The 13,250-nt window shown below is 43.3% G+C and overlaps 3 protein-coding genes across 3 annotated transcripts in view; all 3 read right to left on the bottom strand.

Annotated features, from left to right (window-relative positions):
• LOC118510292 (tRNA dimethylallyltransferase) overlaps positions 1-13,250 on the bottom strand; it is a 56,607-nt gene that overhangs the window by 5,795 nt on the left and 37,562 nt on the right. The gene's annotated exons all lie outside the window — the stretch shown is intronic.
• On the bottom strand, positions 3,982-6,877 carry LOC118510318 (general odorant-binding protein 45-like). Its single transcript, XM_036051964.1, has one exon. It carries the CDS (start codon positions 6,061-6,063, stop codon positions 5,173-5,175), a length of 891 nt encoding a protein of 296 aa, XP_035907857.1. The 5' UTR covers positions 6,064-6,877; the 3' UTR covers positions 3,982-5,172.
• On the bottom strand, positions 7,050-12,751 carry LOC118510331 (general odorant-binding protein 69-like). Its single transcript, XM_036051989.1, has 2 exons — positions 11,205-12,751; positions 7,050-8,133 (listed from the first exon to the last, which is right to left on the bottom strand). Exons 1-2 carry the CDS (start codon positions 12,026-12,028, stop codon positions 8,124-8,126), a joined length of 834 nt encoding a protein of 277 aa, XP_035907882.1. The 5' UTR covers positions 12,029-12,751; the 3' UTR covers positions 7,050-8,123.

Below are 13,250 nucleotides of genomic sequence, written 5' to 3'. Positions count from 1 at the left end.
TAGCAGCTTTGGAAAATAGTATTTACGTAAAATTTGCGACTTATTTTCCTGGGCTCCACGATGTGCCCTATTGTGCTCTGCCGTGATTATTTCTCGTTGTTGATCTTCGTCTGTAATGTCTTCCAGAAGATTTTGAGTAAATCGAATCTTAAGGAGCTTCTGACTTCCAAAATACTTCCTATAAACCTCTTGAAATTTTCCCATTATGTCTTCACTCGTGAAAAGTCCGTTTACTTTTGATATTGTGAAATGATCCTTTAGAATCTGTAAAAGAGATGATTCGGTTATTATTTCGGAGTAAATTGTTGTACGTTTAAAATTTTGGAATGGATATTCAATTACTGTGTTTGGTTTCCCTTTTTTCAACACGATCTGGTTGTGAAAAGCATTAAGTGGTGCTTCTGTAGAGATAATGTAAAAATCGTCACTAGTTTGTGATGAATGTTGCGTACCAGTCATAGAGAAAACTATTCTGCTGAGGGCATCTGCTACAACATTGCCTTTGCCTGGTTTATACAAAATCTCGTGGTCATGCTCCTCTAAATATGCTTTCCAACGTTTTAATTTTGCGTTAGTATTTTTTTGGGAGAGGGCAAAAGTAAGTGGTTGATGATCAGTTAATATTTTGAGTTTAGCTCCATACAAATAATTGCGGAAAGTTTGTAGTGACCAGAAAATTGCAAGCATTTCTTTCTCAGGGGTGGAATATTTCTCTTCAGTTTTAGATAGTGTTCTTGATGCGAAGTGAATTGGTTTATCTTTGCCTAATTCACCTTGAGAAAGAACGGATCCAATTGCATAATCTGAAGCATCGGTTGTCAAAATAAATGGTTTGTTAAAATCTGGATAGATGAGAATATCGCTCGATGATAGTATTTGCTTCATTTTATTGAAACATTCGATTTCTTGTTGATTTAATGTAATTTTCTTTTTGGATGTGTCAGATCCCTTTCCCCTTAAAATGTTTGTCAAAGGTTTAGCAATTTTGGCAAAGTCTTTGACAAATCGTCGATAGTAGCCCATTAATCCTAGGAAGGCACGCAAATCTTTAATGGTTTTGGGCACAGGGTATTTATTTATAACTTCTATTTTTTTATGGTTGGGTTTTATTCCCTCTGTGCAAATAATGAAACCAAGAAATTCAACTTCTTGGCGAAGGAATTCTGATTTGTCTAATTGAATTTTTAGTCCTGCATTATTTAATGTTGTCAAAATTGTGTCCAAATTTTTCAAATGATTTTCTAAATCATCGCCAAAAACTATTACGTCGTCTATATAAACGTAACATATTTTTCCAATAAAATTTCGAAGTACATCATCGATAGCCCTTTGAAATATAGCCGGTGCGTTTTTTAAACCAAACGGCATCCTAGTAAATTCGTATTTACCGTTATTAATAGCAAAAGCCGTTTTTTCAATATCTGATGCTTTCATCTTAATTTGATGGAATCCCGAAGCTAAATCTAAAGTCGAGAAATATTTTTTTCCTTTTAATTGGTCTATCACATAATTTATCTCGGGCATTGGATATTTTTCGGAGATGGTTTTAGCATTTAACATTCGATAATCGATAACCATTCTAAATTTCTTTTGTCCTGATGCATCCGGTTTTTTTGGCACAATCCATACCGGTGAAGTCCAAGCTGAGCGAGACGGTCTGATTATTCCATCCGCTAATAGCTTGTCAACTTGCTTATTTACTTCGTCAGCATATGCTGCAGGATATGGATACACTCTTTGATGGATAGGTGTATCGTCTGAAGTGTGTATTGCACATTCCACTTTGGTTGTACATGTTAGTTTACTGTCTGGTTTGTAAAATGCATCTCTGTTTTTATCTAAAACCTGGTTTAGTTTTTCTAGCTCTAATTTGGATAGATGAGATGTTCGGATCAAATTGTGGGATGACCGATTATGTGGAGAATAGTATGAGATTGGGATGACGAATCTTTTAGAGTTTCTACTCAATGTGATTTGGTCATTTTCTAGATCAATTTTAGCTTTCAATGTTTTCAACATGCTATTTCCAATGATTCCATAAAAAAAATTGTGAAATTTGTGTAACAAAAAGCGATCTTCAAAATCAATTTTGGGATGGAAAAAATTTATATTAATTGCACTAGTAGGAGCAAATGTACTATTTGCACAACTTATTTGACCTACTGAAAATTCGTACGGTTTACTGATTTCATATGCACGTGCCAATTGTGGATGTATTAAATTAATATTAGCACCTGTGTCTATTAAAAACGGAAAGTTTCCAATGGTAGTTTTAAGATAAATAAAAGGAAGGCTGGGAACTACCAACTCATCTTCCACTCTAAAAAATGGTTCTGACCATCGCGACTTGATCCCTCCAACGGATCATGCTCGTGTTGCAAATTTATGTTTTGTAATTTGTCAACAAGATTGTTTTGCTCTGTGAGCTCAAATTCATTTATTGTTTGTCCGTGACAATACCTTGCGTCGTTGGCATTTTTATTCATTTGATGAGCATATAATGGGTGAGCTTGCCTCTTTACCCACGCTTCTTGACTTGATGGTGGTCTTGGTCTTTTTTCGCCATATGTGGGTCTGTTACCATAGTCAATATGACGTGAATTTATACTTCTATCTACCTCCATTGGCTCGGGCTGTTGCCTCTGTGGGGTATATTGCTGATTAGGCAGGTAATGGGAATTGTATCGTGGAGCTGGACGAGGCGCTGCTCTAGGAGGGGGTACTGGTTGATAAACAATTTTTCTGGGTGCTACCCTAGGGGGTTGAGGCTCGAAGCCTAAATCTCTTGGCTTGGGAATATTAAGAGAATTTTGATTTCCATATTGATTTTTAAAAGGTGCTGATCGAACGTCCATATTAAAGTAATCAATGCAAAATTGATATGCTTTGCTAAGGGTCTTCGGGTCAGCAGTTTTTAATAAAGTGGATAATGGTTTTTCTAAACCTCTAATAAACGAATCCAAAGCTTTCTCTCTGAAATAGTTTATGTGGACATTTGCATGCAGAGAGTACTTACTGTCAGTTTGAACTTGTGCTATTATAGCGGCTAACAATTGGTTAACCCTGCTATAATATCCGGCGAGGCTTTCCGAATTACCCTTACGAATACACGTCAATTCATAATCCAGGGTCTTCACGTCACGCTTATCTTTATAGTAAAGCATTAGGATAGATTTTATCTGATGCCAACTACATGTTGCATTATTTGCATTTAACACATCGGAAGCTTCTCCACGGACTTTCCTTCTGATTGTTCGTTCGATCAGATGGAACTGCACAGAGTCGTCAGGAAGATCTCTATACATGATAAAAACATCTTCCACATCCGAAATCCAATTCATCAACTCATTTGGGTTTCCATCAAAAATAGGAACATCCCTCAAAAAGTCAGGGGTTTTTCCCATCTCCACGAAAGATCGTAGAACCATTTCAGTGTTGGGATTGGTCATTTTTGTGTTTTAAATGCTCACTTCACTTAACACTTGTCACGATCACGATTCACCACTAACAAATTACAGCAGAAGCTATTTAATTAAACACCAAAATTTCACTGATTTCGGATTTTTTAGGTTTTTACTTACAGTATGGTTGAGTTAATTTCCATGGGCATCTGACTTCTTTTTCTTCGGGGGAAAATTGGGCAGCTACAGCAAGATGTTCCTTTTTATCCTTCTGATGACTGGGGGCTCGCTGGCAGCAATCGGGAATTAACCACGGTGTCCCAAAGTTCGCTTCGTTATTATGATGGCTCCTTCAACCACGAGATTAGCCACAATTTTTAAATGGCTAACTTTATAGGATTTTTTTTTAACTTATACACTTCCCGCTGATTTTTTTGTCAGGTCCCTATTCGGGCGCCAGTTAAAACTTTTCTTTCTGAATAGATAGAAAGAGTCTTTTACAGTTCGGTGTCTTGAAATTAACTATTTTATTGAATTCAGCCGATTCCGTTATCGGCCCATAAACGACCCAGCAGCGATCGCCGCATCAGCATAACTCGTCGCGTTGGATACAACACGACACTCCCAATGCTGATTTAGCGATTACCGACGCTCGTTGCTAACTCGCGTCTTGTAACAGTGGTGTACTTATTCCAAGTCTGCAAAACCTCTCTTCTTCTTCTTCCTTGGCACCACAACCTCGAGACGTCTCGGCCTGCCATTTTTGGCTTTCTGTAACTTTATTTTACCCGTAGCAAAGTAGTCAGCGCTGCGTATGGGGAGGCGGGCTGGATGCGATTTGCACCCCGGTCCTGCCATGTGAAGACCGGCGCCGTTATCGCCTCGGCCACCGAACCGCCCCTCTAACTAGTCTAATAATTCCGAAGATGAGGGTTCTAAATTGGTAGTGATATAGGATTCCTAACAGTCCTAGTAGTACGTGGTTCCCGTCAGGCATTGGTTCCACGGTCCAACCATCACATAGCAACAGCTGGTATCGAATGTGAAGTCTGTTCCAGTCTGCAGGGATAATCATTCCCACGGGTACAATCAACCCAAGGAAACCAGAAATGGCAGACCGAGACCTAGAGATTGTTGTTCCAAAGAAGATGAAGGCCATCCAACAGCCTGCATTATGTACTACTCAACTTCTGACGAGTTCACCTTAGAGCATGTCCTGGTAGTATTGAGATTCGATTGAATTGGTTGTTTTGTTTATTGCGAGGTCTATAGCTAGACCTGTCTAATATTTGTTAGGCCTGCCTAACCTGATAAGAGAGCCGAATATTGAGACACGAATTATAGCTGCTAAGTATAACATCTTCAGATGTTACGGGTGCCTATAAAAGTTAAGACCTTAGCTTGTGGGCTAAGATGTCTTCACACGGCAAGACCGGGGTTCAAATCTCATCTGAGCCGTTCTTCCATAATGAGGACTGACTATCCAACTGTGCGTTATCAATAAGACGAGTGAGCCAGATATGGCACGCATGACCTAAGAAGTCGTTAGGCCAAGAAAGAAGAAGATCTTAGATTGCTACAAGTAGGAGTCCTAGCGTGATATAGAGACTCCAAAACTTGATTATAGTTTCACTTGAACTTTCAGTATAGTTCCACTATAAATTCTATGCCTTAAGTGGTGAAACCAACAACGAATACACATGGTTATTTGTCAAATGCTTTGTTTTATTGTGATTTAAATCGTGCTGATCAGTTTGTCATCTATTCCGGTTTAGCGGCCGTAGCATCCGTGGAGCGAGCAGGTTTTGCCCTTGGTACAGTAGCACACGGGCTGTCCCAGAAGGTCCTTGGCAGCGTCGACGAACACGGTGTGGACCAGGTACTCGAGACCCTGGGACTCACCGAAGCAAGCCTGGAACGTGTCATAAGCCTGCTGGCAGGTGGTCTTCTTGCAGGCCAGTTTTTTCTGGTTCTGCAGACAGGCGACGGTCTTGGCATTGTTCGGGTTGAATACATCCTCGTTGTACTGGTAGTACAGACGCTCCAGGTTTGCACCATCCTCCTCGGTGTACAGTCCAGTGCGAACCACAAAAGCGTAGAAGAAGCACAGAGATTCCTCGCCGCTCGGGAAGCAACCACCAGCCAGGTTCTGCAGAGTCGACTGAGACAAGGCCAACATTCCGCTCAAATCCTTCACGACCTGCTTATCCTCCAGGTAGGTGTTGACCACAAACTGCGGGCACTCGCTCAGCGCACCGTAGTGCTGGTAGTAGCACTGGAACGCCTTGTACACCTGCGTGCAGAGGTCATCGTCGCAAGTGTACAGCTGCTCGGCCAGACAAGCGTCCGTGCGCTCGACGTTGTGATAATCATCCGGGTACGGCACGAAATGTCCCGCGATCATGTGCTTCTGCAGACCGGTAGTGTGGTTCCAGAATCGCAGGTTGAAGGCGACGCAACGCAGCAAACAACGGACCTCCTCCACATCGGGGTAGCCTTCCTTCACGTACCGGAGCAGATCATCATCGTGCACACCTTGATACAGGGCACACTCAGCCTGAGCCTGGTTGAAGCTCTTCTCCACGACGTAGTGCTGCAGACGGGCAGACACCGAGATGGCTCCTACCGCCAGCACAAGAACCGAAAGGGCAAACGAATTCATTGTTGCTCTAGCTAGTTGCTGTACACAATTCAACTGGAACTGTATGCCTTTCTCACTGACGGCAACACCTTTATATACCACACCAAGGTACAGATGATCCCTGGACAGATGTATTATGCGTGCTCTTTGGGCGAATTGTCATGTTCCTTAATCGCTACCACTGCTTTGACTATGTGACAGTAACAATAATAATTATAATCTCTTTCACCCCTACTTGCAGATAGCAGCAGCAAGTGAGTGTAGCGAAACGAAAGAGACCATCGCACTGACCCCCCTGGCGTTTGCATAAACAAAGCTTTTTTTTGGGCAGATTTACGTGACTCTACTTCGCCTTCTGCCAGGTATGCGTTATGCGTTTAAGAAATGGAAAATGTACAATATGTGTGCGTGTGCCATATCTCAATGCCATGAGTAGTTCTGCGGCTTTTTCCTGCTTCAACTCTTATTGAAAAATTACTCGGCGGTATTGTAGAGTTTGAGTTCATATTAATTATTTTGATGTAAAATGTGCATTAAATGGCAATATTTATATGAAAAACACATCAATTTTAGACATCTATAAATATTTCGATGTAATATATAGATAGTGCTTTCGAGACTTTAATTTACATTAAATTTCTTATAGAACTCATTCTCTAGAACTCATTCTACTATATGAATATACATCTTCATAGCTCATAAGCAATGTAAGAAGATCGATCTGAAACAGTACCTTGTACCGCTTGAATAACCCTATTTCAGGACTTTGCTTAATAAGTGTATTTTAGGTCTCTCTCTTCTTGGTTTTACCTGTTGGGTCATGCCTGCCATTTTTGGGTATACTAGACTTAAAGATTACGTACGGGACGGTCCGGTGGCCGAGGCGATAACGGCGCCAGTCTTCAAACGGCAGGGCCGGGGTTCAAATCCCATCTAGACCGCCTCCCCGTACGTAGGGCTGACTACTTTAATACGGTAAAATTAAGTCCCAGAAAGCTAGAAATGGCAGGCCGAAACCTCTCGAGGTTGTAATGTCAAGGAAGAAGAAGAAGAAGACTTAATAATACCATGTAGTTGGATAGTCAATACTCACTATTTTAGGATATAGTTTAGGACATTTGGGTCCGTTTACCGAGGCGATCACGGCGCCGGTCTTCACGCGGCAGGACCGGGGTTCAAATCTCACCCAGACTGTCTCCCCGTGCGCCGGACTGACTACTTTGCTACGGGTCAAATCAAGTCACAGAAAGCCAGAAAGGGCAGGCCGAGACCTTTATAGGTTGTAGTGCCAACGAAGAGGAGATGACCACTAGTTACCTGTTTTATGGCAATTTTATAGGTAATTGAATAGGTCATGCTCATACCAGCGGAATAACTCAGGAAGGCCCTGGATTGCTTAGTCGTCCCGAGCGACTTGTTGATAGAGGAGAAAAAGATACTCTCATATGCCTTTGAGACTTATTGGCTTTGTCCATAACTAACGAAATTCTTCTGCAAACCCACATCCAAGAAATAGATGCGCAGAAGGATGTTTGGTATCCAGCTGTACAGTTACCGCTCCAATTCTTCGGCAACCGAGACTCAGACATCAGGTGAGTTGATCATGTCATAAAAATGACATCGGACGACCCAGTGAGTAGACTTTTAGAATAAATCAGGTAGGTGGTAGGTCCAAAGATGAGATGGAGTTATGATGTTGTGCGTCTGGCCAAGAACGCCTGGATATTGTATTGACAGACAACGAGGGGCATCGAAGACTTATGCGCCAAATGTAGACCACGAAGTGATCTAGTGCAGCGTCCGCAAATAAATTAGTGTTTAGTATCCAGTATCTATCTTCTTATTAATCTTCTCTGGCCTAACGACCTCTTAAGATCATGCCTGTCATTTATGGCATATCCGGATGGGATTCGAACACCGGTCCTACCGTGTGAAGACGATGTAACTAGAATCATTGTGATGCAGTTTATATCACAATTATCACAATACGAAGTACACAAGAGGAATTTCAATTCATTCAATTAAAAGCAATTTATTGATTCTTTTGTCCGATACAAAACGTCATCACGTCGTTACAGTTCTTAGTGCTTGGTGAACGTCAGGGCACCATCCTTGAACACAGACAGGAGGTACTTGAACAGCTTAGTCTGGCCGAAGCACTGAACGAACACATCGGTGGCGTGCTCGCATTTGCTCTTGTTACAGGCAAGCTTGTTCAGGTTCGTCAAACAGGCCTGAGTCTCGGCGTTGTCCTTCTTGAAAGCATCTTCGTTGGTCTGGATGTAGAGGTTGTGCAGGAGCGGCTCACCCTTAGCCCAGGCTCCGAAACGGGTTACATAGGCGTAGAAGAAGCACTGCGATTCGGGTCCGCTCGGGAAACACCCACCGGCCAGCTTCTTGCGAGTCTCCTCCGACGTATCCATCATGCGGAAAACATCGTACACCTCCTGGAGGTCCTCGTCGTAGTAGCTCGGCACGTACTCTGGGCAGCTAGTCAGCGTTCCGTAGTTCTGGTAGTAGCACTGGAAGGCACGGTACGCCTGGACGCATGGCTCTCCGTTGCACTCCTGGGGCAGATGTACCAGGCACCGCTCAGTACGCTTGGCGTTGTCACAGTCTTCCGTGGCCGGGACGAAGTAGTTGGCGAGCACATGCTCCTGGAGCGTACCGTTCTCCCAGGCGCGCAGGTTCTCGAGGACGCACAGCACCAGACAGTGCACTTCCGGCTCGTCGGGGTATCCTTCGCGCATGTAGCGTTGAAGACGATCGTGTGGCAACCGCAGGTAGACGGCACACTCAGCCTGAGCCTCTGGGAAGCTCTTCAGCATGAAATAGTGCGGCAGCGGTTCATGCTCAGCCTGGATGGAGCCAATGAAGGCAACCAGGGCTACTAGAATGCAGAGCTTGTTCATTGTTGTTAAGACACTGTTCGTTGCGCACCAAACAACTGTATGCTGTTTGAGACCGTCAGACGGCGTATTTATACGGTAGGAGGTAAGCACAGCTCACCGTGGTACGCGCGAATCGTGCTTTTGCGTTGTCAAACGTGATATGGTGGATAGGTAGCGGAAAAAAATGCCTGCTAAAATGTTTACTTCAGATGCTCGCTTTACGTGTAAGAAATACAGTTACAGAGGCAGTAAGTTTAATAAGGGTTACAAGGGGTTGTAAGGTGAAGTACGTTGTGGTCCCCTAGAAAATTCACGCACTCTGGTGTTTACCTCACGCACTCTGGTGTTAATTCGAATAACTATAATAGTCTTCAAAGAGTTATCAACATTCAGAATGTCTTTTGTTGTACTTCAACACTCTTAGTAATTTAAAAGAAATTCTTCCTATAGGAGTCAGTCTTGTAGAACTTGCTCTACTACCTATTTACAAATGGTTAGACTAATGTTCTTCAGTGACAGCTCATACAAGGAACCTCTGATAGAAAGCCTCATTAAAACTGCATCTTAAAAAAAGGAGTCTCGCTCAAGAGGCTTTGTTCTTCGAGTACAAGAGTATTAGTACAAGAGGCCTAGTACTAGAGGCTTCTTCGAGCGGACCTCGCTTTTGCGACTTTACGCAATCTAACTAGCTCAAGAGACGTCCTCAAAAGGAGACATATCCTATTCTGATACTAAAACTATAGGAACCTCCATAATTGTTCTACGAGGAATGCGAGGTAAAATAAACATCAGAAAGATCCTCAGTCATCCTTGGGGAGGTCCGGTGGCCGAGGCGATAACGGCGCCGGTCTTCACACTGCAGGACCGGTGTTCAAATCTCATCCGGAGCGCCTCCCCGTACGTAAGGCTGACTACTTTTCTACGGGTAAAATTAAGTCACAGAAAGCCAGAAATGGCAGGCCGAGACCTCTCGAGGCTGTAGTGCCAAGGAAGCAGAAGAAGGAGAGATCCTCAGTTTTTCTCAACATACTATAGCCATGACGTGCGGTACATCGACTCCTCTCTTATACATTCAATAATATGCATATGATAAGATCTTCGCTAAGTCTCATTCAGTCTTTCCACAACTGGGGCTCTAAAGGTCTTTTTCTCCCGCCGGTGATCAGCGGACAGTTATTCGCAAAGTTTTGATACCTTACTAGTCATAAATCTTTAACGGTCTCATAAATCTAAGCATTATTTAACAACTTGTTAATCCAAATTGCCCATGATATTATATGGATAACAGTTTTGGGATTATCGAGTAAATTTACATGCAACATGCAATATCCGTCTATGTCATGTACTTTTACTTGTCCGAGATTGGTGAGTCCGAATAGTCGATGTGTAAGCCGCACCGCAGGCATCGAAGCCTTGGTCACAATTCAGCCTTGGCTCAGGAGCTGAACCCAGGTGTCATTGGGATATACGTTGTTAGAAGGTATGCTTCCCAATAAAAGGTTAAATTTTTCATATTACAGTTCTATACAGTTCATCACATCCCCCGTAGTGGAGACTGACTATCTAACTACGTGGTATTAATAAGTCTAGTAAGCCAGAAATTGCAGATATAACCTAGGAGGTTATCACACTAAACACAAGCCAAAGGTTTAGCCCAAATAGAAGTATTGTCCCTGATACTAATCATACAGCATGGGAGCCTCATAGATGTCATGTCAGAATGTCCCAAAGGTGGTGGACAGGTGGTTTAAGTAGTGACTAGCACCAGTTACTAGATCTCAGGGCCTACGAATTGTTACTAACCGTCGCTAGACTGAGTATCAAGTCTAGGGTACACGGTTAAGGAAGTCATAAATGGCCAAACAAGACCTCTGGAGGTTATAGAGCCAACTAAGAAGAAAGTTAAGATGTGCCAAGCGAAATTTTCTTGAAGATACTAACCGCACATCTATGACACAGTACTTCTTCTTACATGGCTATGTTAAACCCCTTTTTGTTCGCAATGGTTCTAGGTGTCAGAGATTGCAAATTTCATTTCTTTAATGCTCAGTTTAGCGTATAGAATGTCCTATCAATTTTGAGACACAAATCCAGACCGATTCTTCGGTGTCATTAGAGTCGCATAGTCTCTCATAACTAACCCACATCCTTTGCTAACATTATTGCAAAAATAAAACAACTAATTTTTTTAATTCATTCAATTAATATCGATTTATTGATGCTTTTGTCCGATAGAACAAATTATTCGGTGGAGCCAATTCTTAGTGCTTGGTGAACGTCAGGGCACCATCCTTGAACACAGACAGGAGGTACTTGAACAACTTAGTCTGGCCGAAACACTGAACGAACACATCGGTGGCGTGCTCGCATTTGCTCTTGTTACAGGCAAGCTTGTTCAGGTTCTTCAAACAGGCCTGAGTCTCGGCGTTGTCCTTCTTGAAAGCATCTTCGTTGGTCTGGATGTAGAGGTTGTGCAGGAGCGGCTCACCCTTAGCCCAGGCTCCGAAACGGGTTACATAGGCGTAGAAGAAGCACTGCGATTCGGGTCCGCTCGGGAAACACCCACCGGCCAGCTTCTTGCGAGTCTCCTCCGACGTATCCATCATGCGGAAAACATCGTACACCTCCTGGAGGTCCTCGTCGTAGTAGCTCGGCACGTACTCTGGGCAGCTAGTCAGCGTTCCGTAGTTCTGGTAGTAGCACTGGAAGGCACGGTACGCCTGGACGCATGGCTCTCCGTTGCACTCCTGGGGCAGATGTACCAGGCACCGCTCAGTACGCTTGGCGTTGTCACAGTCTTCCGTGGCCGGGACGAAGTAGTTGGCGAGCACATGCTCCTGGAGCGTACCGTTCTCCCAGGCGCGCAGGTTCTCGAGGACGCACAGCACCAGACAGTGCACTTCCGGCTCGTCGGGGTATCCTTCGCGCATGTAGCGTTGAAGACGATCGTGTGGCAACCGCAGGTAGACGGCACACTCAGCCTGAGCCTCTGGGAAGCTCTTCAGCATGAAATAGTGCGGCAGCGGTTCATGCTCAGCTTGGATGGAGCCAATGATGGCCACCAAGACAATTGCCGAAACGATGAAGAAGTTCATGTTGCTGTACCTTGCTATTTGCTTCACGAGTGGAGCTGTACTGTAGAGACTGTGGTTTAACTCGTTTATATATGAACCGCTGGTTTGGCAGACTGCTAGCGAAAGATATCACGAACTGGATGGAAAATGCGTGCTTCAAGGCAAATTTTCTCTTACTTGCTTTTGGATTGTTCATAACTTCCACGATTTAAAAAAAACAGCAACAGGCGCAGAAACATAAGCTTCCACCGTAGATAGTGGGCACATGTGGTGCGTGCCGGATAGTGAGTTGTGATTGTTACATCAGAGAAAGAATTGTTTGCGTACTGTAGTTGGTTGTGTATCTAAACATGGCGGCAAAACAAACATTGGTGGTCAAGCAGGGCAAGTTGTTACTGTAATATGATGGTTCCGTCCACTAGTTAATCGTTTATTTGGGTAGGTTTAAGGTGGCTCAAGTGTTATTTCCGATTCCAACGTTCCAATTGACTCACGAACTCTTTGTCTTTTTTGAGATATTCTGGTGGTAGTGCAATTCAGCATAATCAAAACCATTTCAAGGAGTCGAAAGAATTCGGATAGTTCAAAGTCTCCAAAACCTATGTATCCAATCAATCGATCTCGAGTCCTTTAATAAAAATTATGCATATGTACTTATAGGCACTACAATCGTTCGTGGTCTTGGCCTATTGCAAAAGTCCTTAATGCGCAATCCTCACAGTATAGCGCCCTAGTCTGCCAACCTGATATCCCGAGCTTTTTGACAGATGCTTCAAAGCCATTACTTCTTCTCAATTTGGGACTGCCAGAACCTTTCTGTTTATGTGAATGAGTCAACATTGTTTTACGAGCTTGGTCGTCGGGCTTGGTGCCATTCTCATGACATTTCCAGCCTACACGAGCCTGGTGAGTCTGATTGATTCCACGGAGGATACGGAGATCTTCGTAGAGCTCGTAGAGCTGGCCATTGTATCCTATCAATGTGATTCCTTAATTTCCTTCTACGCATACGGGACTCACAGTCGTTCTAAACATTTTCCTCTCTTACGTGACTAAGAGAATTTCGTATATTTTAGATAGAGTTTATGTCTCAGAAGTGTATGTGAATCCTGGGAGACGTCTATAAATGTCCTATATAGTTCCAGCTTAAGGTATTTGGAAATGTTAAAGTTTCATCAGGCTGTAGTATGAACGGCAGTTAGTATTCTTGCGCATATCTCAATATCTATGTTAACGTCAGTGT

This window comes from Anopheles stephensi, chromosome X (genome assembly GCF_013141755.1).
Source record: "Anopheles stephensi strain Indian chromosome X, UCI_ANSTEP_V1.0, whole genome shotgun sequence".
In the NCBI taxonomy this organism is placed as follows: domain Eukaryota; kingdom Metazoa; phylum Arthropoda; class Insecta; order Diptera; family Culicidae; genus Anopheles; species Anopheles stephensi.
The sequence above is the reverse complement of the archived record's forward strand: the minus strand, read 5'-3'. Positions and strand labels throughout refer to the sequence as shown.

Coding starts and splice junctions, on each gene's coding strand:
- LOC118510331 (XM_036051989.1), bottom strand. CDS start 12,028: ATGAACTTCTTCATCGTTTCGGCAATTGTCTTGGTGGCCATCATTGGC.
- LOC118510318 (XM_036051964.1), bottom strand. CDS start 6,063: ATGAATTCGTTTGCCCTTTCGGTTCTTGTGCTGGCGGTAGGAGCCATC.